The sequence below is a fragment of the Papilio xuthus genome, unplaced genomic scaffold (genome assembly GCF_000836235.2).
Source record: "Papilio xuthus unplaced genomic scaffold, Pxut_1.1 DF826776.1, whole genome shotgun sequence".
Lineage (NCBI taxonomy): Eukaryota > Metazoa > Arthropoda > Insecta > Lepidoptera > Papilionidae > Papilio > Papilio xuthus.
This window is the reverse complement of record NW_013531873.1, coordinates 974063-995978: the sequence shown is the minus strand read 5'-3', so window position 1 is coordinate 995978 and position 21916 is coordinate 974063. Positions and strand designations below refer to the sequence as shown.

The following is a 21916-nucleotide window of genomic DNA, read 5'->3' as shown; positions in this document are numbered from 1 at the left end:
AATAATAACTTCCAAAAATCACCAATGTAATATTCTACATCGCGGCTATAATTATAATCTAAGCAATTTCAACAAAAATCATCTGTCAATGTTAAAATGTTATGTCATTGTAACAATGTCCGTAATCTGATTTTTCAGGAAAAACGTCTTTTCAGTTTACGTTAGAAACTTACAAATACTTAATTCATGCTTATTTTAAATACATTAACTATTTTAATTCAAGTAGTGTTTGTAGTGTTTATGTCCTTAGTGTCTATGAATATAATACGATATTTTACAAGCTACAGAACTATGACTGCTTTAGCGCCAGCAATTTTCGTGAATCACGGTGGTGGTCCGATGCCACTTCTTGGAGACAAAGAACACGAAGGTTTGACTATATTTTTGAGAGACGAAATTAAGAAGCATTTAAATTTAAAACAGATAAAAGGGATAATATTAGTTACCGCGCATTGGGAAGAAAGCAAAGTGACCATATCCTCTGGTAAACATCACGATTTGTACTTTGACTACTACGGTTTTCCTCCCGAATCGTATAAATACAAATACGACGCACCTGGAAATCCAGAACTGGCTGGTAAATTAAAAAAAACATTAGACAATGCTGGCATAGAGTCTAAACTAGATCCAAAAAGAGGTTGGGACCACGGAGTATTTGTTCCGATGATGTTGATCAATCCAGCGGCCGACATACCTATAATTCAAGTATCTGTTTTAAATAATCAAGACCCTGAAGAACATTACAAGCTGGGGAAAGCTTTATATGAATTTCGGAAAGAGGGAATTGCAATTTTAGGTTCAGGAATGTCATATCACAATATGCGAGAATTTAGAAATAGTCGAAATAAGAAACAAGTTGTTAATAAAGAGTTTGATGACTTTTTAAATGAAGTCTGTACAGCCGAGAATGAAGATAAAAGAAGGACTGGTCTTATATCTTGGAGGTCACAACCAGGAGCTGATGAAGCTCATCCACCTAGAGCTGCTGAACATTTCATGCCGTTAATTGTTATAGCTGGTGCAGGAGGCTCTGCACCTGGTCAGAGGATCTTTAACTGGGATATGGGTGGTACTTTTCGTTTAAGTGGTTTCATCTGGAAGGGATTATAATGAGACTAATAGTTGATTTCCGAGACTGTAATCTTAGTATAAAACATATTGTTATCTCTGTTTTATCAAAGATAATGAGGGATGACATTATGTTTTTTTATGTGGATTTTGGTCTTGGAAACGACAAATGTAATTTTATAGGTTATAAGGATAAATGGGATTTAGATTATTTCAAAAAAAGTTTTTTTTTATTGGTAAACCATACATAGGGCATTTTCATTGAACTCCAGAATTACAGTTATGGTTGATTAAAATTTAGTTAACATGCAACAATTTTTGTTTTTTAATTTAATGGAATTTTATCATAATTTATTTTAATACAGATTATAGTGTACAATGTCATAGATAAAATAAAAAAAAAAAGTTTATAAAATGATAAATTTTTTATGATGAAAATAACTAATACTTAGGTTAATAACCTTGATAATACTGCATAGATGCCTTATTGTACATAATTATGTTAATAAATTCTAAAATAACCACAAAGGGACCAATTATGAATAATGCTAAGATGAACTAGTGACCTGCTTTTAATGTGCACGCAATTTTTTAATTTACATGTCTAAAACAAAGAGATTCATTGAAATACAGAGTGGATATCAGAAATATTTACTTAAAAACACTTCATTAAATAAATATCGTGTTGAACTAGACTTATGCTGGGGAATAACACAAAAACCAATAGAAACATCTTTTAAATGTATCTGTACGAAAAAAAGTCACAACAGTCAAGTATTTTTTCTTGCAAAGAATTGAAAGATTGCCTCAAGTGATTGTACCAAATTGCAACAACTTGTGGATTTAAGGTTAGTTGCTATTTACATTGTCTATTGGATTCAAATAAAATGGCGTAATATTATTGAAAATGTTATATAATTTATAAAATAAATATACATATATTTTGTTACAAAATTGTGTTTCATTTTTACACACTTATCCCCTTCATAATGAACAACTAGTACTAATGTGACTGGACAAACCCGCAATGGGTTTATAGACACTTTTACTGTATATTGTTACTTGTTTATATAAATATAAAAAACTATTTTTTTTTGTTGCGTAGACATACTATGAAATGATTGGTTTCTTGAACCCTTGCTGTTATTTTCTTAAACTTGTGATCTCAAACTTCATTTCCCGCCATTATAAAATTCAATTCTTTCTATAAAAGTGTGTCCTGTCCAACGATAGGAACCAAAGACTATAATTTTTACCATTTAAATCTCTACAATTTCCCGCCAATCCAGCTAAAGGATACATTCGAGTTACCGCATGAATCATCATTAGAATGTTCTAGAAATTCAACAATAACATCTTCCATTAAAAAACTAGAAACATATAACTCCAGATCACAACTTTAAGTTTTCTATTAAACTTTTACTTGCTTTGGACTTTTGGCCAAAGCGGCTTTTTTTACTCTTTCACAATCTGTTTTTAATTTAATCTTTACTTCTTAACTTATCTGTGGAAATATTAACTTTGTATCGATTTTGACATTGTCATTTTATTTCAATAAATATAAACAATTTCTGTGTTGTTGTTATAGTAATAATACTAAAATATGGATGAAATTAATCTAAACACCGACGAGGAAAACAGCAAAAGTAGTGGCAGTAAGCGTAAATGTGTAGATCCCCTTGAAATCGATAAAGAGAAGATAACTAAGATGGAGGTTGGAGAAACGAGCAAAATCGATAATGATTCAGAATCTAATGAACGCCAGCTAAAATTAATTGTAAAAAAGATGGACAATATAGAAATGGATACGGACAACTCAAATGATGATGCATCGTACAATTCTACAGACGAAGAATCTGATACGAACTCCGATTATTCTGAAGACAGTGATTCAAGCGTAGAACGCAATAATGGAAATAGTAATGTAAGTTTTATATTATTTCCGTTTTCACAAAAATATTTATTAGAAAAATATCAATTAATGAGAATAAAAGCATGTAATCGACCAATGGCCGCCTCGATCGATAAAGTACCACAACGACGCAGAAGATAGGCGGAAGTAATTCCGTGTGTATACGTAAAGTGATTCAGTCTTTTCCCTATTTTTCTAATAAGGATATGTATACTATAAAAAAAGTTAATTCTCTTAATAGTATCTTATATCTTTAATTTAGCAATTCTTGTATATATATAATTGGAATCTCAGAATCGGCTCCAAGGATTTTCATAAAATTTAGTATATAGGTGGTTTCGGGGGCGATCTAGCTAGGAATCATTTTTAGAAAATATCATTTTATTCGTGTTTTATCGATAATCAACTTAAACATAAACTTGGAAGAAAAATAACAAAAAGGAGGCGTTTGAGTCGTCTCAAATAAATTATATTATTCATATTTCATCATTTTATTAGTAATTCGTACTTAAATATAATTTCCAAAAAACTCAATTAAAAAAAAAATACCGAGCAAAGCTCGGTCATCCAGGTACTTATATTTGAATCTACCTTTTTAAATATACAGAGTGTCCAGAAATTACATGTACAATGAAGTACCAGAGATTCCTTGGTCCAAAATATGATGATTTAGCAAAACTTACCTTTAACTAAAGTTGCTTTGTTTAGCCATATGAGGTCTTTAAAGTTATTTTATGAAAAAATATGGTTTTTACTTAATAAACTACACCTTTTTGCAACACAAACCTTTGTTATAAAACCTACAGGATCTAAAGCTGGCCAAATCAAAATATCCGAGAATGAAAATCTTGTAAATTAAACTTTTTATCAAACAAAAAGAAGTTGGCATCTATATACAGGCTGTTCACAATTTTATTACAAAAAGTATGAAATCAAAACCGTGTTTTCAATATTAATAAAATCTATGTAAGACCTTTTGAGATATTTAAATTAATGTTAAATAATTTACAAACTTTAAAGCCCAAAAACGGCCTTTGAATAGAGGTAAGTTGGGTTAAATCGTCATATTTTCGATCCAGGAATCCGTGGTAATCCATTGTAAACATCATTACCAAACACCCTGTATATACCAAACAAGGATAAGTAAGAATTATATTGTGGTCTCTTGAACTCTCACTTTTAAAGGTTTGAAATCTTAATCTATTATATCTTAATCTTATATCTTTAAATGATCAATTCTTGTATATATATATAATTGGAATCTCGGAATCAGCTCCAACGATTTTCATAAAATTTAGTATATAGGGGGTTTCGGGGGCGATAGATCTACCTAGCTAGAAATCATTTTTAGAAAATGTCATTTTATTCGTGTTTTATCAATTATCAACTTTAACATAAACTTAACTTTTTCTTTAGGTAAGATCGAAAAATATTATTCATATTTCATCATTTTATTAGTGATTCATACTTAAATATAAGTTCCAAAAAACAATAAAAAATAAATCGGTCATCCAGATTTTATATATTAATCTTAAACAATCTCTGTGTTTATGGATAAATCTTAACCCTTAAATGGACAATGTTGTTTTTAAACAACATACTAAACATCACAGATAAAATTATCTTTATTTTATTTTTTTGTTAATTTTGACAACTAGTTCTTATTTCTAAAAAAAATAGTAAATTCATGTCTAGATTTTTTTACTCATTTTTCCTAGACAGTAATACATGTCTATTACACAAATATATTTTTTTAAAACGTAAAAAAAAAATCGTCCATTTAAGGGTTAAGTAAAAAATATGAATTCTTAATATTCTTTCATTTTCTAGCAACCTCAACCTCAACCTGGTCATTCAAGATCTATGGACCAATTGGATGAAGTACAAGCCACTATAAATGGTCTGCCATGGAAGAGTGCCCGAAATGTAAGTGTATTTTAACGATTTTATCATTACCATGGGTTTCTGAGACAACAATCCCTATTTAACACATGTTGTCTATTTTTTGACAAGAATAATGACATGTTTTATACAGATTTCGGTCTCGGAAACCAACTGTTGGACACAATATTAACAAATAACTAATTAGTCACTTTATTTAGAATTAACTGTCGCCTGAAAAAAAAACATAGTAGCGTATGTGTTCTTCCAGATTATTATCTACATCTGTGCGAAATTTCATCAAGATCTGTTGGCCTGTTTCGGAGATACCTTCAAACAAACATCTTTCTAGTCATGCAAATGTTCACATTTATAATATTAGTAAGAAATATGATATAAATTATGCTATAGTTTGCACAATATTGACAAATTTTTGACACTATAGTTGCTATTTATCATTTTCTGCTATTTTCGTACCAAATTTGCACTTTTCTACGGTAGAAATTGTGACAGTTGACATACACACTTCACTTTTGATACAAGCTAACCTTAAACCTAACAGTAGTCCAAAATTGAGTTGCTATAGTTACAGTTAAATATGACGTCAATTTGACGATTGTTAAAATGGTGCAACGAATTTTTGCGCAACCGTAGATTTAACTGATGTCAAGGCGCTGGTTAAAGTTATAGTTAGTTGATGCGACCAAACCTTAAACGTCAAAACAAAACTCCCGAGTATCGCGTTGCGCGCTCACACAAAATTTGACATGTGACATGTCAACTGTCTGTCATATTCAAAATTGCAGCGACTTGTCACGACGTTCTTGACAAAGAGCGGGATTAGACAAAGTGCATTCGCTACGAAGCGATTCCGATCCGTAGTAGCTTTCGATAAATCAAATTACTGTCGAGCATACAATTTTGAAGTTTGTTATGGAATCCCGTCGAAGCGAATGTATTCAGTCTAATCTTCCAGGTTAGGAATGGCTGTCTTTGGTGATGATTGCTTAGCGACTGAAATCGCCGGATTGTCTTGTCTACGAACGGACTTACTCTTTGTCGAAACTTGTGTATAATGGCGGGAAACACCAGGAATGACGAACTAATATCTATTTATGGAAATAAGGAGTTTTTTTTACAGAAGCGCACTTCTACACCATACAGACATAAATTGAGCGTTGAAAGCTGCGAAAAGATTGTTGGCTTGCACAAAATCATTAAAAAGATGTACTTCCAAGATAAACCGGAAGAAAGTTATACAAAAACAGCATCAATGGTAGGTCTTAGTGAAGATCGTGTAAAGAAAATATTAAATAAATATGGCGGCGAGAATAATCCTATATCAATTAAACAGAAGGAAATGTATCAACTCGATGAAGACATGAAGACTGCTATAAGAAAAAAGATATACGATTTCTATTTGAGAGGTGAACCAGCTTACAAAGATAAAGTTTTCAAAGATATTAACGACGATCCAATGTTGCCATATTTCAAAATGAGGTTATTCGATAGGATGTTGAATCATTTTAAAATGTTCACACTTAATAAGCGTGCGAACTATGCCTTGATCGATCGAATGAGAATTTCGGTAAACAGGATTGAATATTTACAAAAGTTAAAGGAATTAAGAGCACAAAAACGTTGTTTTTATTATTTGGATGAATTGTTTTTACCAGCAGGTTGGTACTTTTTATGTTAACTACAAAATTGTCTATTCCCCATAAGTTTTTTTTAAATAAAAATATTAGCTGTCGCCTGTGATACAGTTCGCGTGGAATTAAACAACTTAATTGGACTGTGTGTTCTTCCATGTTTTTTCATGCCAAATTTCTACCTTCAAACAAAGATCCATCCATCCATTTTAACATTCGCATTTACAATATTAGTAAGATTAGTTGATAATTTACTATTATTTCTTGTACCATTCTGATTAAGCTCTATATTTGTGCTGAAATGGTTTACAATAGTCGAATGACGGGATTCGAACCATCGACCTCATGATCGGAAATCCGTACCCTTAACCATTAGGCTATTGACGCTTCGTGGTGTTATAACAATAAGTTTTTAGTTATGAGGCAGATTACACACAAGCCTTAACAAGAAAGACACTCCGATGATTGATGCTTTTTTTGTCATTGTAAGGGGGCGCTACTGAGCTTTTTTAATTTAGTTTTACTATATTCACTAGGCCAGATAAGTTTTAAAGGTTCCCCATTTAGTTAAACTCATATATTGTTAGAAAGAAAATCAGTAAATGTGGCAGTGTATTGACCCAACTAGCCTCATTAAAATATCAACGTTTATGTCCCCTCACTAATCATTCCGACACTTTACTTTGTAATGAAAGCACGTCGTTCGCGCCAAATTCTAATTAATAATGTGTAAAAATCTTAAAATTAATCTTTTTTCAGAAAATACTGATGACAAAAACCAACCATCTACAAGTGCAAAAAAAAAACCCACGCAAAAATATATGGTCATTGCCCACATCGGTAATGAGAATGGCTTTATCGATGATGGCCTTGGAGTTTTTCATGTTGATATCGAACCTTCGAGCAGAAATAAAATAGAAACAAATCAATTCGAGGAATGGTTCGAAAAAATCTTACCAAAACTTGAGAAAAATTCAGTCATCCTAATGGATAGTGCACCATACCATATAAGGAAACCAGACATAATTCCGAATTGGCAATGGTCAACGAAAGACATTGAAAGTTGGTTTAGTACTAGTGGGCTTGAATACTACGAAAATAGCTCGAAAGTTTTACTATTACATACAATCAAAGAAGCTAAAATCGAACAACCACCGTTCATAATCGACACGATGGCAATGAAATACAACATTGAAATAATAAGAACACCGCAATTTCATTACGACTTAAATCCTATAAATGTTATATGGGCAGAGATCAAAAAAATTGTGGCGAAAAGAACATTGAATATTGAACATTTAAGAGAAATTGTCGATAGTGTGATTTGTGATAAATCAAGTATAGAAAAATGGCGTACGTCTATACAGTACGTTCTTGATTTAGAAGAGAATTACTATGGCAAACTCGATGGAGCAATGGATGATGTTGTAGACAGTAATCTCGATGAGAGTGAGGAAGCTGACGGTCCGAATGAATATCCGGCTGAGAATCAAGCTATCTACCTCTACAGCGGATCAGATGACTGTATTTGGGAGAACGTAATAACGGATTTGTCAGAAATAGGTACGGATACGGACTCAAGTTACGTATATTATGACAAATCAATATTTAATTACGTATTTATCAGTCCAGCGTCCCGTAAAAGTTCTTAAATCTAGCTTTTAAAATAATCCGGTTCGAAGGACCATATTAAAATTCGTAGAAATGTCTTCGAATTTGATGCTTTTTTAATGCTTATAAACGCAGATATAACCAAAGATATGTAAAATTACTTTATGTTGCATATACGTATAAAATATAAAATTTTATCCAATGTTATAAAACTCAAAAAAATAAATAAAACTAATCAATAAAATCGTGTGTATATTTTAAAATAAAAAATAAACAATCACATAGACGACAAGATTTGAACAATACAATATAAAAGATCGTTGCCACGATACCTGAAAACAAAATATATATTTTTAACTAGCTGTCGCCCGCGTTGATATATAAAAAAGCTTAATTAGTATAGCCTATGTGTTCTTTCAGACTATGTTCTATAAGTATGCCAAATTTAATAGAGATCCGTTCAGCCGTTCTAGAAATATCTTTCAAACACCCATCCATCTAAACATTCGCATTTATAATATTAGTAAGTTAAATAAAAAGCAGTACTTCAAGGTATAAATTCGAAAAAAAAAACCTCACTAATTTTCAGGTATAACGGTAAAGTCGTTCTTGAGTTATAGTGTAACTAACACGACTTTCTTTTATATATATAGAAGATAGATGGCAACATTTGTGGCGCTGAGGTCGACGCCATCTTTGACCTTGAAAAAGATTTTACTGTAAAGTTTGATGGCCGTAACTAAAAAAAGACATTTCTCCTTTGTCAAGTATTTCAGCAAAGAAATTCTACATTAAATTGAAGCTATAAAGCCTGATATTAAGTGATCACCACCCACGAACATCCACAACATCAAAGACATTTCGAATCCGTCGTCTAACATATTCGTCCTGCAACTTAGTATGTCACAATCGTTGATCGAATGTATTAAAGGAACGCAGAACCCTAAATCGTACTGGAAATAAATCCAGCTTCGTAGAATGTTTTATATACGACTCTTTCCTTCCACTTGTATTAAATCTTTCATCTTTTTCACGCACTGTAATATTACATACTAGCTGTCGTCCGCGTCTTTAAGATTAAAAACAATGTAATTAGTAGCCTATGAGTTCTTTCGAGCTACGTCATTTATGCCAAATTTCAGGGTGATTTAGGCAGCTGTTTTAACGATACCTAACAAACATCCATCCATCAATCTAAATGGATGGATGGATAGATGGCTGTTTTGTTAGAAGGTATCGCTAAAACGGCTGAAATTTGGTATAGACACCTGGAAGAATCGGACGGACGGAGTCGCGGGCGATTGCTAGTTTATAATATTTCTAAGTACATATGTATATTTCAAACAATTCGCTATAGATTCTCATATATTGAATTGTCTTACTGTCTGTTTCTGAAGAAATTGTCCGCGACTACCGATTTCTCTTCGTCGCGGTATTTACTCGAAGCAAATCGACCGGGACCTGCAGCGTCTACAAAATAACAAAAAAAACTAAGCCTTCATTGGAATAAGGTGACATGATCACCGCTACCCATAAATTTAAGATTATTTAGAATATAATGTAGCGAACAGACTTTACGAGAATAGAGAGTAGTAATAAACAGAAAGTCTATGGTACTTCCCCGGTCGAATTGTCTCTGACGGTAGTGGATATCTATGGGTAGCGGTGAACACTGGTCACAGGTAAATTACCAATGATGGAACATCAATTCAAAAAAATAAACAAATACGTTACATGACTCATCACATGAAATTATTTCCACTTTACGCTTATCTTGTGTGGTCGTGGACACTGGTCTAGCCTTTCCACTCCAGCAGACGTCATATGCAAGATCTGCCACTTTTTAATATGTCTGTCATACCTTGCATACCTTCGTCTACGTCTGGAACATGATCTGCGACGACGGCGTGGTCTCCGCCGCGGCAGGCGAACCCTATATCGTCTATCACAGTAACGGCACCGCTTAAATGTTCCGCACTTCGACCGACATGCACTGACAAATCGATAAATTACTACAAATTAAATAGTAGAACAAAATAACAAGAATTATTCTATAAACACTAAGAGATTTAAGTCATTTTGAATTGGCGGCATCGGGAAAACTGTTGTACTGTCATTTGTCAATTTTTTTTAGGCAAAAGTTTTTTAATTACAGCCAACTAGTAAAATTTAACTTTACTGGTATGACCAGACATATATATACCTTACCAAAATAATTTATAAAACTTTTAATATTTCAGCCTTCTAAATCTACTTACGTTCTGGCTGTTCGCCTGTAAGAAGATATTTTATTAGGTTATTCATAGGATTAATAAATGAAATAGCAACGAAAATATTAAAATGTATGAAATCTACCTCCGCCTCCGACGACATCGCGCCATATGTTGTATCTGAAATGTATTTTTAATCTGTAATTAAATATTTTGGTACGAAATTGATTTAAAATGTTAGCAACATTTGGAACAGCATATCACATCATTTTATACTCTATTCTAGCTGGGCAGTTATTTTAAAAGCACTTATTCCTGTGATTCTGTGACACTTGAATTTTTTATGAAGTCTAAAATTTTTGAACACTGGATGGTTTTATATATAATTAAGTGTATAATTATTTAATTTAGTTGGAATAGTTAATATTGCACGATTCTTCCATACATTGTTTCATCTAGTAATCACAAATATGCGAGATAGCGTGATACGTAAATTGACATTGTACACAAGATAATGTAACAAGATTTTCCTTATTCACGGCACTTACCAGTTATAATATTGCTAATAATTATAAAACATTTGGATAGTATTGATTTGTTGTGTGGAAATTTAAAATTTACTTGTGTCAAAAAGCATTGTATTTTCACAATATGATTGATCTGAAAGAAATTTTTGACATTCCATTTATGAAATAAAAGAGAAAATTATTTACTTGTCGAAAAATATAGAAAAAGTATTTATGTAGGCGAGGTAAATTACAATTGTCTATTGATTTTGTATAAAAATACAAGTTTCATCATTAAATAAAAAAAAATAACTGTCGGTCGCGCTGTATTAAAAATGAACTTAATAATTAACCTATACATTCTACCAGACAGTGTTCTATAGTAAATTTCAGCAAGATCCATGCAGCCGTTCTGAAGATTTCCTAACATCCATCCATCCATCTAAACTTTCGCAATTACAAAATTAGTAAGATAACCTGCTTCTTTTCGAAGTTGGCTAAAAAAATCCCAAATTATTTGGGCTAAATCAATTTATATAGACAAGGTATTATTTGATTAAGTTAGCGCACTTTGAACTCTTATGTACTTTAAATCTTTTTAAAAACGATATTCCGTTTAAAAACAATATAGATAAAAATAATGTTTTTCAAATTTCTCGCCAATACTTTACCTTTTATCCATATAAAAAAATATTGGTTATAAATGAAACAATGAAATCCCTTAAAATAAATATATTTATACTACAATATCACAAATCTATACTGAATACTTTATTTTAGTTAGATTTGCTGTTTTCATGACAATAATATTAAGGTCATAAAATTTTAAGATCCTATTTTGTTCATATAAGCTTTATAAAGTCAAAAATGGATAAATAAGAATCCAAGAGACTTCATTTCGGTTATCTTCAAGTTTGACAGTATTCTTTATGGCTATGGGCAACGGTCACTTCGCTATTTCAACGATTTCAGGTGACCGCTCGCTTGCCACCTTTTGATATAAAAAAATATGAATAAAATAATATACTGATACCTTTATATGAAATGTGAAAAAAAATGGCGATAAAACAAAATTATATTCAATAAATAAGCTTTGGTAACTTCAACATACTTTATTTAATGTATATTTTCCTCTCTTTTCTTCGTTTAACATTATATCTTTCATCTCTTTCTTGTAACGAAATATCAAGGACACATTCCATTTAATGAGAATCTAGTTTTGTATAAATATAGCTATCTTTGTTCTTCTCAAAGATATAAAAAAGGACATGTGTCCATAGAGTTTTAACTTAGAACAGCAAATCTAAAGAGAGTAGACTTATTGTTTAAAATTAATCTTATATCCTTTTGACTCCGGATCCTGTTCCAATTGGAAATTCTCCGTTGACAGACCGAATGGTTTCAGTATCATGTTGCCTAGATCTTTTAATTTACCAAACATTTCCTTTTTTAATTTCTCATTCTTCTCCTCTATGAGGGGAGGAAGACGGATCATTGCTGCCTGAGCCTCTTTATGTGCTGGATCTAGTTCAAGAATCTTCTTGAAATCTGCTAAACATTCATCAAACTTCTCTGTTGCTTCATATGATTGTGCTCTTCTGGAATAGTGAAACAACACATTGTTGAAATTTTTTTGTGATAATGGAACCTACTGTAAGTGTGACTAGGTCATAGTCAATGCTGACCCAGTAACTTCACACATATCTTTAACATTACTTCACAGAAATGTATAGCATCTCGGTGTTTGCCTTCACCATAAGAACTTCAAATATATTATGGAATTCAATCTACGAAATCTAATATACATTCAAAATTATACTATATAACTGTCACTCGCGACTCCGTCCGTGGGGAATTAAAAAAAAAACATAATTAGTAGCCTATGTGTTCATCTAGACTATGTCCTACATTTATGACGTTCGGCGAGATTTATACAGCCATCCTGGAGATACCTTCTAACAAACATCTATCTAAACATTCGCATTTATAATATTACTAAGTAGATTTATTATATGAGCGTCGGTGGCTCAGGGGTTAAGCACTTGACTTGCAATCTGCAGGTCCTGGGTTTGAATCCAGCCATGTACCAATGTTTTTCGATTTACATATATACATTTATCCGACGTTCTTACGATGAAAGAAAACATCGTGACGCAACATGCACATATTTGTGAATAAATTCAAAGATATGTGTGAAGTCAACCAACCCGCATTGGGCCAGTGTGGTAGGCTTCGAGCCCCTCGGTGGGGACGTATAGTGAGCTGAGGATGAAGAAGATTTATTACACTTACCTGTAATAAGCTTTCAAATATTTATCATCCAACTCAATAGCTTTACTGCAATCTTTGATTGCTCTTTTATATTTCTCCAGTTTCATTTTTGCAGCACTTCGATTACAATATAAGATTGAGCGTTGCTGTTCAAACTGCAGCGGACAGATTCTTAAAGCTGATAAGGTAAAAGTTTTAAAGTTAAGGGTTTTAAGCATTAGCAGTGCCTTGGGACAGGTGGTGCCATTTTCATATAGGGGATGTCAGACACCCCTTTATATTCAACTTTGAACACCCTTTATTATGCATTATGCACTTCATCCCGCTTCCTCTTCACATCCTACGAAAGAATGGGAGGGGGAAGTGGCTATGATGAAGAAGGGGTCACAGAGAAAGCGGAAATATTGTCTATCTGTGCATCCCCTCTTCTGTTGATTTAAGGTAGGTAATGTAGCTATAATCACGGTTAATTAAATCTATGGGCAGTAGTAGCATCATTATTTTGACTTGAGGTGACCGTTTGCACAATTGCTAACTTATAAAAAAAACTAACCTTCAGTATATTTCTCTATGCTTTTTTCGTATTCACCGATTTTAAATGCTTCATTTCCTTCATTCTTTAATCCCTCTGCTTGAATTCTTCGTTCCTCTTTCTGGTCATCAGTTAGATCAACCTCAGCATCTTTCAGAGATTCCTCGTCTATTGAATCTGTGTCACTGTCATCTTTATCACTTTCAGCTTTGTAATCATCATTGTATGTCATGTCATCTTTGTCACAGTCATCTTCAGTATATGGAATGTCTGTAATTATAATTTAAATATTTAAAATAAGAGAAGTAGTCTATGTATTCTTCCAGGCTATGGTCTACATCTAAAATTTAAGTGAGAACTGTTAAGCCGTTATGGAGATACCTTCTAACATCCATCTATCTAAACATTCACATTTATAATTTTAGTAACTTTATACACTACACATGTAACAAATTAAAACCTACCAGGGTCAGGGTCTGTACAGACAGGGGTGGCAAATAAAATTGAGCTTTATTGGATTGAAAGAAAGTAGAATTTTGTTTTTCAAGTGTTTCTTGCAAGTATAGTCTGTTTAGTGTGAAGCAATAGGCAGAGCCTAATTGATTTCATGAGTTTTTCCGCACCCAAAGAACCTACCAGGTCTGATTGCATGCTCTTGAACACTCAAACAACCAAATCGGCTCCAATAATAGACTTTTGTACAATAGAGACTTGGACAGTCAACTATTGCCGTTGTGTCTTTAGGCAATGGTCACAACAGGTGCTCTAATGTTGTCTGTTTCACAACTTCTAAGTAAATCCTGAATAAGCTACTAGGAACTGCCCTAACACTATTTTATATTCTTAATACAAGGTAGAAGTTTACAAGACATTTTATCAAGCAAATTAGTATATAATTAGACCAGGTATATGTTTAAGTAAAATGGAAAAACACAAAAGACCACACGTAGAAAAAAGGGCGCGGTTTCTCCCCCAAGGACATCTTACCTGTTTTCTGTGTATCTCCGGCAGAATTCATAAAGTCATCTACTGTACTTTCTGGATTTATAACATTCGCTGTTGTTTCATCAGCGCTCATTAACTCCAAATCTTTAGTTAAATCTTCAATAACTTCCTCGTTGGAGATTGTGTTCGTATTCTTGAGTCTATCCGACATTTTACAAGATTTGACTATTACTCTGATTTTAGGTAATATGTTTGTTAATCAATTTTATAAAAACTTATTATCACGTTTTACAAATCAATTTCTTAAACTGTCACATAAAATTGTTATGAAAGGGGATGACAAAATGATTATGACAATGACATTATATCATTGCACCCAAAAAAAATTATATTCCGATTCGAGCAAATATCGATTTAAAAAACATACATACTTAATAAGGATGACATTTTTAAATATACTTTGATATTCTGTTATTTAAAAAAGAGATGAAAAATATAAAATCTTATCAAAACAAAATCTTCCTTATCTTATTGCATTATCGAAGAAATTAAAAAGAAAGATTTATCAAGAAAACTATAATTTTAATACGTATTATATTAACTTACGCGAAAAATCAGCAAGAACTAGATAAAAAAAGTATGCGTTACATGACAATTAGAGCCTTTGACCAAAGAGTATAATAAGTATACTATAGACATATGCCTTTGACACATCATTGATAAATTTTATTTTACGCAAAGACGATTTTTCAAAACATTTTCTTAATTGTTAATAATTTAATTATGTAACTTTCTATGTTAAAACAAAATTTCAACAAACAATTAATTGACGCACTGCAGACTAAAATAGTCTTGCAGTTTTTGTATAAAAATATTTTATTTCATTGACGTCTCTTTGTAAATGCGTAAAACGAAACTTATATCAACTGACGGTGACGGGGTCATCATCTCTGAATTTGATTAAAACGTCAGAAAGCTGATAAAATAAGATCTTATTTCTTATTCTTGTTTCGAGCGTTTGATGAATATTACAGTAATTTCGGTCGGAACCGTTATACGTGAATTATTTATGCTACAGCACTGACGTCGGTAGTCTAACTAGTTTAAAATAATAGTAAAAATGTTTCTCAAAAATTGCCTCCGAACTTTCTCTGGCAATCAAATTAGATTTTTATTAAATAAAAATAGCATAGTACCAAAATATATTAATTACAAAAGTTCTGCGTCATTATCAACAACGAAACTAGCATTGGATGATCAAAAGTAAGTATTTCATTTACTTATTGTAAAGTTTTGGTTTTGGTAGAACAGGTTTGGTAATTACTGAAATTAGTTTAAAGTTCAAGTTTACGTATTATATTTGACATTAAAAAATTTAATACACTTGCACATTACTTTTACACAATACATTTCATTTTTATAACAAGATTATTTTTTCATTTTAAAGTTTTTAACCAAAAATAAGTATAGCAACTATTTGTTCAAATATAATTAAGGTAAAAATACGCTTAATTAAAAAAAATCGTATCCGAAAAACCTCTAAATAATGATTTACTCATACAGTACCAAAAAACAAGCTTAAAAAAAATGTTTTTTGATCATATTGGACTGCATTTCTATGCTGGTAGTCTTATTAGTTAGGTTTAAATATTGCGGAGCTCTCTCCCTTAGATCACCGGTAATATCAAGAGATTGTTGAGTTTCTATGAACTTTGACTGGCTGGAGTGTTTTTAACAGTGGTAGAGCCTGCTTTAACATGAAGTGGAATTGCATAGGAAGGGAAAATATTTTCTTTCTGTGCATCCTCTCCTCCGTCAATTAAAGGTAGGCAATGCACATGCAATTGCGTATGTCTATGGGCTTCTTCGCTATTTCAGCGATTTCACGTGACCGCTTGCTCGTTTGCCACCTTATGATATATATAAAAAAAAGTGTCTGTGTCTTGTCCACAAAAAAATATATAGTAGATAAATCTATGTTATAAGTATCTGCTTCTTTGAGAAGGAAATGTATTTTCTGATAGGCAAATGAAAGAAAATACAGCATACTGTACCTATGCTATTGTAAATGTTTTTTCACACCCTTTTGATCAGCCTCTGTAATAAAATACAAAAAAAAAACCTTCAATATAATGGCACAGGCTATATTTTTATTTTGGTCTTTCTCTAACATATTTCTTTATAATATTATAAGTCTGTTGTAACAAAATTAACATAATGGTGTAATTATTATTATTATTTATTTATATCATAAGGTGGCATACGAGCGAGCGGCCACCTGAAATAGCTGAGGAGGAGAGGATGCACAGAAAGAACATACCTTCCTTTCTCATGCATCCTCTCATCCGGAAAGTCCACTTCCCATCATTTCCTTATAAAAAAAGGGTGGGAAGGGAAAGAGGACTAAATTAGGCCTCCGGGACGCACACTCACCAGACGAAACGCGGAATTGCTTCCACTTGTCGCCTGTCTTCTATGTGGTCGTGGTATTTCACCGGGTGAGCCGGGACAATTCGTGCAAAGATGTTAAAGCGCTGTTATTTTTATACTAATTCATTACATAGGTGATAAATTTTCAACCTACTTCAAAAAGAAGGTTCTTAATTCGCCAGTACTTTTTTAATTTTTCTTTGTTGATAATTCCACTCCTAATTTTTTATTCAAAAGGTGTTGCATGATATTTGGTCTTATTTATATGTTTTTCTATTTCAAGCTTACGTTATCATGACTGGTATGTTTTTAAGATTGATAAGAACTGTTATCAATTGAAATTACTATGATAAACATGATTATAATTGCTTAAGGCATTATAGAAATAGTAACAAAAATAAACTAAACATCTTACTAATATTATAATTATATTATATAAACAAGCTGTCGCCCGCGACTCCATCTGCGCGGAATTTAAAGAAGACAATGTATGTAGTCTATGTGTTCATCCAGAATGATCTTTAACTATGCCAAATTTCAGTGGGATCCGATCAGGCATTCTGGAGATACTTTCAAACAAATATCCATCAATTCATCTAAATATTAGCATTTATAATATTAGTAAGATGTGTATATATGGATGGATAGATTGATGTTTGTTAGAAGGTATCTCCAGAACGGCTGCATGGATCTTGATAAAATTTGGCATGTTTAGAACTTAATCCGGAAGGACACAAAGGCTACTAATTAAGGTTTTTTTTACTCCAGACAGTCACGGCTACAGCAAGTTGTAATCAATGGAAACATCTTGGAATGAACATATTTGAGCAACATTGAGGGGTATGAGAAGTTGGAGACGAATGGCGAAGGTGTAATGTCACGCCAAGTCTTAAGTTATCGTACACGAGTTGTACACGTGATACGTTGAAGTGCTAAAAAATATTCGTGTTATTTACAAAAAAAAGTATACATATCTTGCACGAAAATGTAATTTTTTTTTTGTGACCGAAATACATATGTTTTTATTCTAATTAATTTTATGCAAAACAAGTTTGTAGTTGAAACAACTTTATTTTGTATTTATCAATATTTTATACCGACCATTATCTATAATATAATACAAAGAAAGGTCTTTTGCTGTTAAACAAACGAAAACCTTGTTCAAATCTTATAAAGTTCATATTTGCGATAAAAAAGAGTAGAGCCCCAATCTACTTAAATGGACCTGGACTCTGTCCGCGCGGTATTAAAAAATAGATGTTGGCCGATTCTCAGACCTACTCAATATGCTCACAAAATTTCATGAGAATCGGTCAAACGTTTTGGAGCAGTATGTGAACGAAAATTGTGACACGAGAATTTTATATATAAGATTAACTACCGTTAACTTTTGTATATTGTAAAGTTAGGAAATTTTTACCATGGTTTGTCTTGAATGACAAGAATGTTGTATTGCCTAAATGTACATATTGATGACACCTTGTAGCATAAATGTACGCGTCAATTGGCTCGCGCCGGCACCCCACGGACGGCCCGCAACGGATTTTAGTTTGCTTTTTATGATATAACATAGCTCTTCGTCCATCCGGGCCGCATCGCATCAAGACAAAGCAAATCCGGTAGACAGTAGTTGTAGTAGAGCAATCATTAGCATCTTCACAGAAATTGTCCGGTTCGTCCGGTGCTATACCACTACCACACAGAAGACAGACCTCAAGTGGAAGCAATTCGAACTACACGCTGATGAGTATGTGTGCGGAAGGTTTAATTTTAGTCCTTTTTGCTTTCCCCTTTCTTATTAGGAAAGGATTGTAATTGGACGTGGATTTTCCGGATGAGGGGATTCATGGAAAGGAAATTTTTTTTAAATTAAAGATAGTCAACGCGTCTGAAATGGGCATGTTTATAGGCAGCGGCCACTTCGCTATTTCAGCGATTTCAGGTAGCCGCTCGCTCATTTGCTACCTTATGATATAAAAAATAAATTCGTTTTATCCGTGCGTGCGGGGTGCATCAGGCGCGGGCTAATGGACGATCTTAAACAACGGAACCGATTTCCACGATCGAGGTGTCATTCCATTCATATACTGAGTTGGGTTTATTGATTGATTTTTTTTTATTTACAGAGTCAAAGTTACCTTCGTATTAAACGATGGTCGGCGTTTGGAAAGCGAAGCGAAAGTAGGAGATTCACTATTAGATGTGGTTGTGAATAATGAATTAAATATAGAAGGCTTTGGCGCTTGTGAAGGCACAGTTACTTGCTCCACCTGTCATGTTATACTTAAACCTGAGGATTTTAAAAAGTAAGTGCATTTCAATCTACCTACACCTAAATTTGTCTATAGTACCTTACTAATATTATAAATGTGAAGATGGAAGGATGGATATTTGTTTAAAGGTATCTCCAGAACGGTAACATGGATCTCGTTGAAATTTGGCATGGATGTTAAACATAGTCTGGAAGATAGGCTAATAATTAAGTTTTATTTTCTATTCCGTGCGGACGGAGTCGCGGGCGACAGCTAGTATAAATGTAGAGCCCTAAAGAACAATATTTGTTAATTGCACGAACAGTTAAACCAGTGTCATATCACGATCACACAGAAGACAGGCGTTAAGTTGAAGTTATTTCGCGTTTCCACTCATTAGTCTGCGTAATTAAAGCCTTATTAAGGCTGGGAATGGATATGGGACTAAAATTAGCCCTTCGACACGCACTCAGAAATGGGGATCCAAGTTCGACTTATTTAAAAAAATAACTAGTTAACTTGTTGTAATTTCCAGACTTCCCGAGGAAGCGAGCGACGAAGAAAGGGATATGTTGGACCTGGCATTCGGTCTATCGGAGACATCACGACTAGGTTGTCAAATAATCCTGTCAAAAGAACAAGATGGCTTAGAAGTGAGGGTACCAGAGACAATTAATGACGCGCGCGGATGATGTCCGCCATTTTGTTTTGAGGGTAGTTAGGTTTATGAAATTGTAGTGAAAATCTATTTAGATTAATGTTTTATTGTATTTGCCTCAAAGATATATAAATGTTACGCCGTTAACAACTTTAGTGATTTTTTTTTAATAGAAATGAAATAGGAAACAAAGTTTTGGTGTAGATTTTGTGTCTTGTTGATTTTTTTTTAATTTTAAATGTAAGTATAAAAAAGTGTAATTTATGAAGAATACAAGAAATAAATTATTATTTTTTTTAAATAATTAAAGGTTTTTTTATTTGGCACATAATATTTTGATTATTAAGGAAATGAGGCAGCGCTGTTACAGATATAGTATGAAAAATATATTTCTATATACTATGTGAAAATATTTAGAACAAATGTTAATTTTAAGTTAATGGTTTTGTTATAAATATACAGTAATATATTTTTATCAAGTTATTTATGTTTTTTTTTCAAACTTAATCTTTAATTTATCTTATTAACATTATAAATGCGAATGTTTGGATGGATGTTTGTTAGAAGGTATCTTCAGAACGACTACGAACTACTTTGAAATCTTAAGATACTATTCATATTATGAAGAAAATCCGACGCTGTGCCGGTGTATCACAGCACTAGCCTTACTAAAATATCAATGTTTATGTCCCCTCACTATTCATTCTGACACTTGACTTTGTAACGAAAGCACGTCATTCGCGCCAAAGGATTCTAATATATATTACCTTTGGAATAAAAAAAAACAATTTTTACTACATGTTCCTCTTTAGCAGTGGTTCCCAAACTTATTTTGTCTACTGCCCACTTTGAGAATAAATATTTTTTTAGCCCCCCATATTTATAGATATTTAAAAACCACTATAACTTCAAATTGAATTAATTAAATATTATGACCTATATATGTATATTAACGGAGAATTCTAAAGGAAACTTTTACTATAACTTGAGACCTGCAGCGCCCACAAGGGGGCGTTATCGCCCACTTTGGGATTGTACTTGTACAGTTATTGAATGAGAATTTAAATTGATAAAACACAAATCAATTGCCGTAGTAATTTCTGGTTTAGATTGAGCATTAAGTAATTATGTCTGTAATTGGAAAAGCAATTTAAAATTATCAATCTTATCACTTATACGATTTACAATTCTATTGACGAAATGGCGAATGTTTTCGCGGGAATGTTATTCCTTTATTCCAGTATGTATTTTTATAAAAAGTTTTTTTTTTTATTAATATAAACATAGAAGTAAAAGTATATATTTGTCGGGTCTACTTTTATGAATCTTGTTTTTGTTCACAACTCGGTCCACGAGGAATTCCACACTTCGTTACACATATACGTCAAACCAGCTATCGCCCGTGATCGTGTTCTTCCTGATTGTGTTCTACATCTATGCCAAATTTCAACGCGTTCTAAGCAGCCATTCTGGAGATACATAGCAACAAACATCCATTTACATTTATAATATTAGTAAATAAATATGGACCCAATATCCCATTTGTTATAAAAAAAGTTAATTAATTTTTTATAAAAACTAATTATCTGTTTCATTGCAATGAATTTAAATAAAGAACATCCTCAATTAATATCCATGTTTTTTTGTCGCTAAAGGTCAAAATTATCACGAAACAGACTACATAGTTATTAGAAGTACTAAAAACAAGTATTTACATTGAACCACAGTATTATTCGACATTCCATTAAGTTTTTTTATAATTAATTTTACTTACATTACCTTAATTAGTTAATGTTAGTTACAGTTTTTGCCGAGTCCAGCCGTTTGCCGTCTGTATACAAAAGATTGAGATTGTCCAGATATCCACATCGAGTAAATTATCTTCACACACCATTAAGACTACACGAAAATAACCAATATTTTTCTTATTACGAAAACTATCCTATGAGAAAAACAATTTTGTCAGATGACAGCGGGACAAAATTAGC

At 32.4% G+C, this 21916-nt stretch overlaps 4 protein-coding genes and 1 long non-coding RNA gene across 7 annotated transcripts; 3 read left to right on the top strand and 2 right to left on the bottom strand.

Annotated features, from left to right (window-relative positions):
- Positions 1 to 108: 108 nt before the first annotated feature.
- On the top strand, positions 109 to 1429 carry LOC106122839 (4,5-DOPA dioxygenase extradiol-like). The gene has a single exon (XM_013318959.1). It carries the CDS (start codon positions 187 to 189, stop codon positions 1108 to 1110), a length of 924 nt encoding a protein of 307 aa, XP_013174413.1. The 5' UTR covers positions 109 to 186; the 3' UTR covers positions 1111 to 1429.
- Positions 1430 to 2589: 1160 nt separating this feature from the next.
- LOC106122838 (uncharacterized) lies at positions 2590 to 8314 on the top strand. The gene is made up of 4 exons (XM_013318958.1): positions 2590 to 2992; positions 4811 to 4906; positions 6003 to 6540; positions 7273 to 8314. Exons 1-4 carry the CDS (start codon positions 2672 to 2674, stop codon positions 8163 to 8165), a joined length of 1848 nt encoding a protein of 615 aa, XP_013174412.1. The 5' UTR covers positions 2590 to 2671; the 3' UTR covers positions 8166 to 8314.
- Positions 8315 to 8359: 45 nt separating this feature from the next.
- LOC106122840 (uncharacterized) lies at positions 8360 to 11006 on the bottom strand. Of its 2 annotated transcripts, none has more exons than XR_001228122.1 (6): positions 10883 to 11006; positions 10480 to 10514; positions 10383 to 10397; positions 9986 to 10117; positions 9507 to 9594; positions 8360 to 8456 (listed from the first exon to the last, which is right to left on the bottom strand). It is a non-coding gene; the product is annotated as an uncharacterized LOC106122840 (long non-coding RNA). The 2 variants fall into 2 exon arrangements; XR_001228121.1 differs by having other exon boundaries at positions 9995 to 10117.
- A 901-nt stretch (positions 11007 to 11907) lies between these two features.
- LOC106122853 (Tetratricopeptide repeat domain 1) lies at positions 11908 to 21785 on the bottom strand. 2 transcript variants are annotated; one of them, XM_013318977.1, is made up of 5 exons: positions 21708 to 21785; positions 14631 to 14788; positions 13665 to 13913; positions 13133 to 13289; positions 11908 to 12438 (listed from the first exon to the last, which is right to left on the bottom strand). In XM_013318977.1, the coding sequence occupies exons 2-5, from the start codon at positions 14719 to 14721 to the stop codon at positions 12159 to 12161; spliced, it is 777 nt and encodes a 258-aa protein (XP_013174431.1). In that variant the 5' UTR covers positions 14722 to 14788; positions 21708 to 21785; the 3' UTR covers positions 11908 to 12158. The 2 variants fall into 2 exon arrangements, with proteins under 2 accessions (XP_013174431.1, XP_013174430.1); XM_013318976.1 differs by lacking the exon at positions 21708 to 21785 and having other exon boundaries at positions 14631 to 14978.
- Positions 15476 to 20374, top strand: Fdx2 (Adrenodoxin-like protein 2, mitochondrial Ferredoxin 2). The gene is made up of 3 exons (XM_013318978.1): positions 15476 to 15851; positions 19145 to 19324; positions 19806 to 20374. The coding sequence occupies exons 1-3, from the start codon at positions 15709 to 15711 to the stop codon at positions 19960 to 19962; spliced, it is 480 nt and encodes a 159-aa protein (XP_013174432.1). The 5' UTR covers positions 15476 to 15708; the 3' UTR covers positions 19963 to 20374.
- Positions 21786 to 21916: the final 131 nt, after the last annotated feature.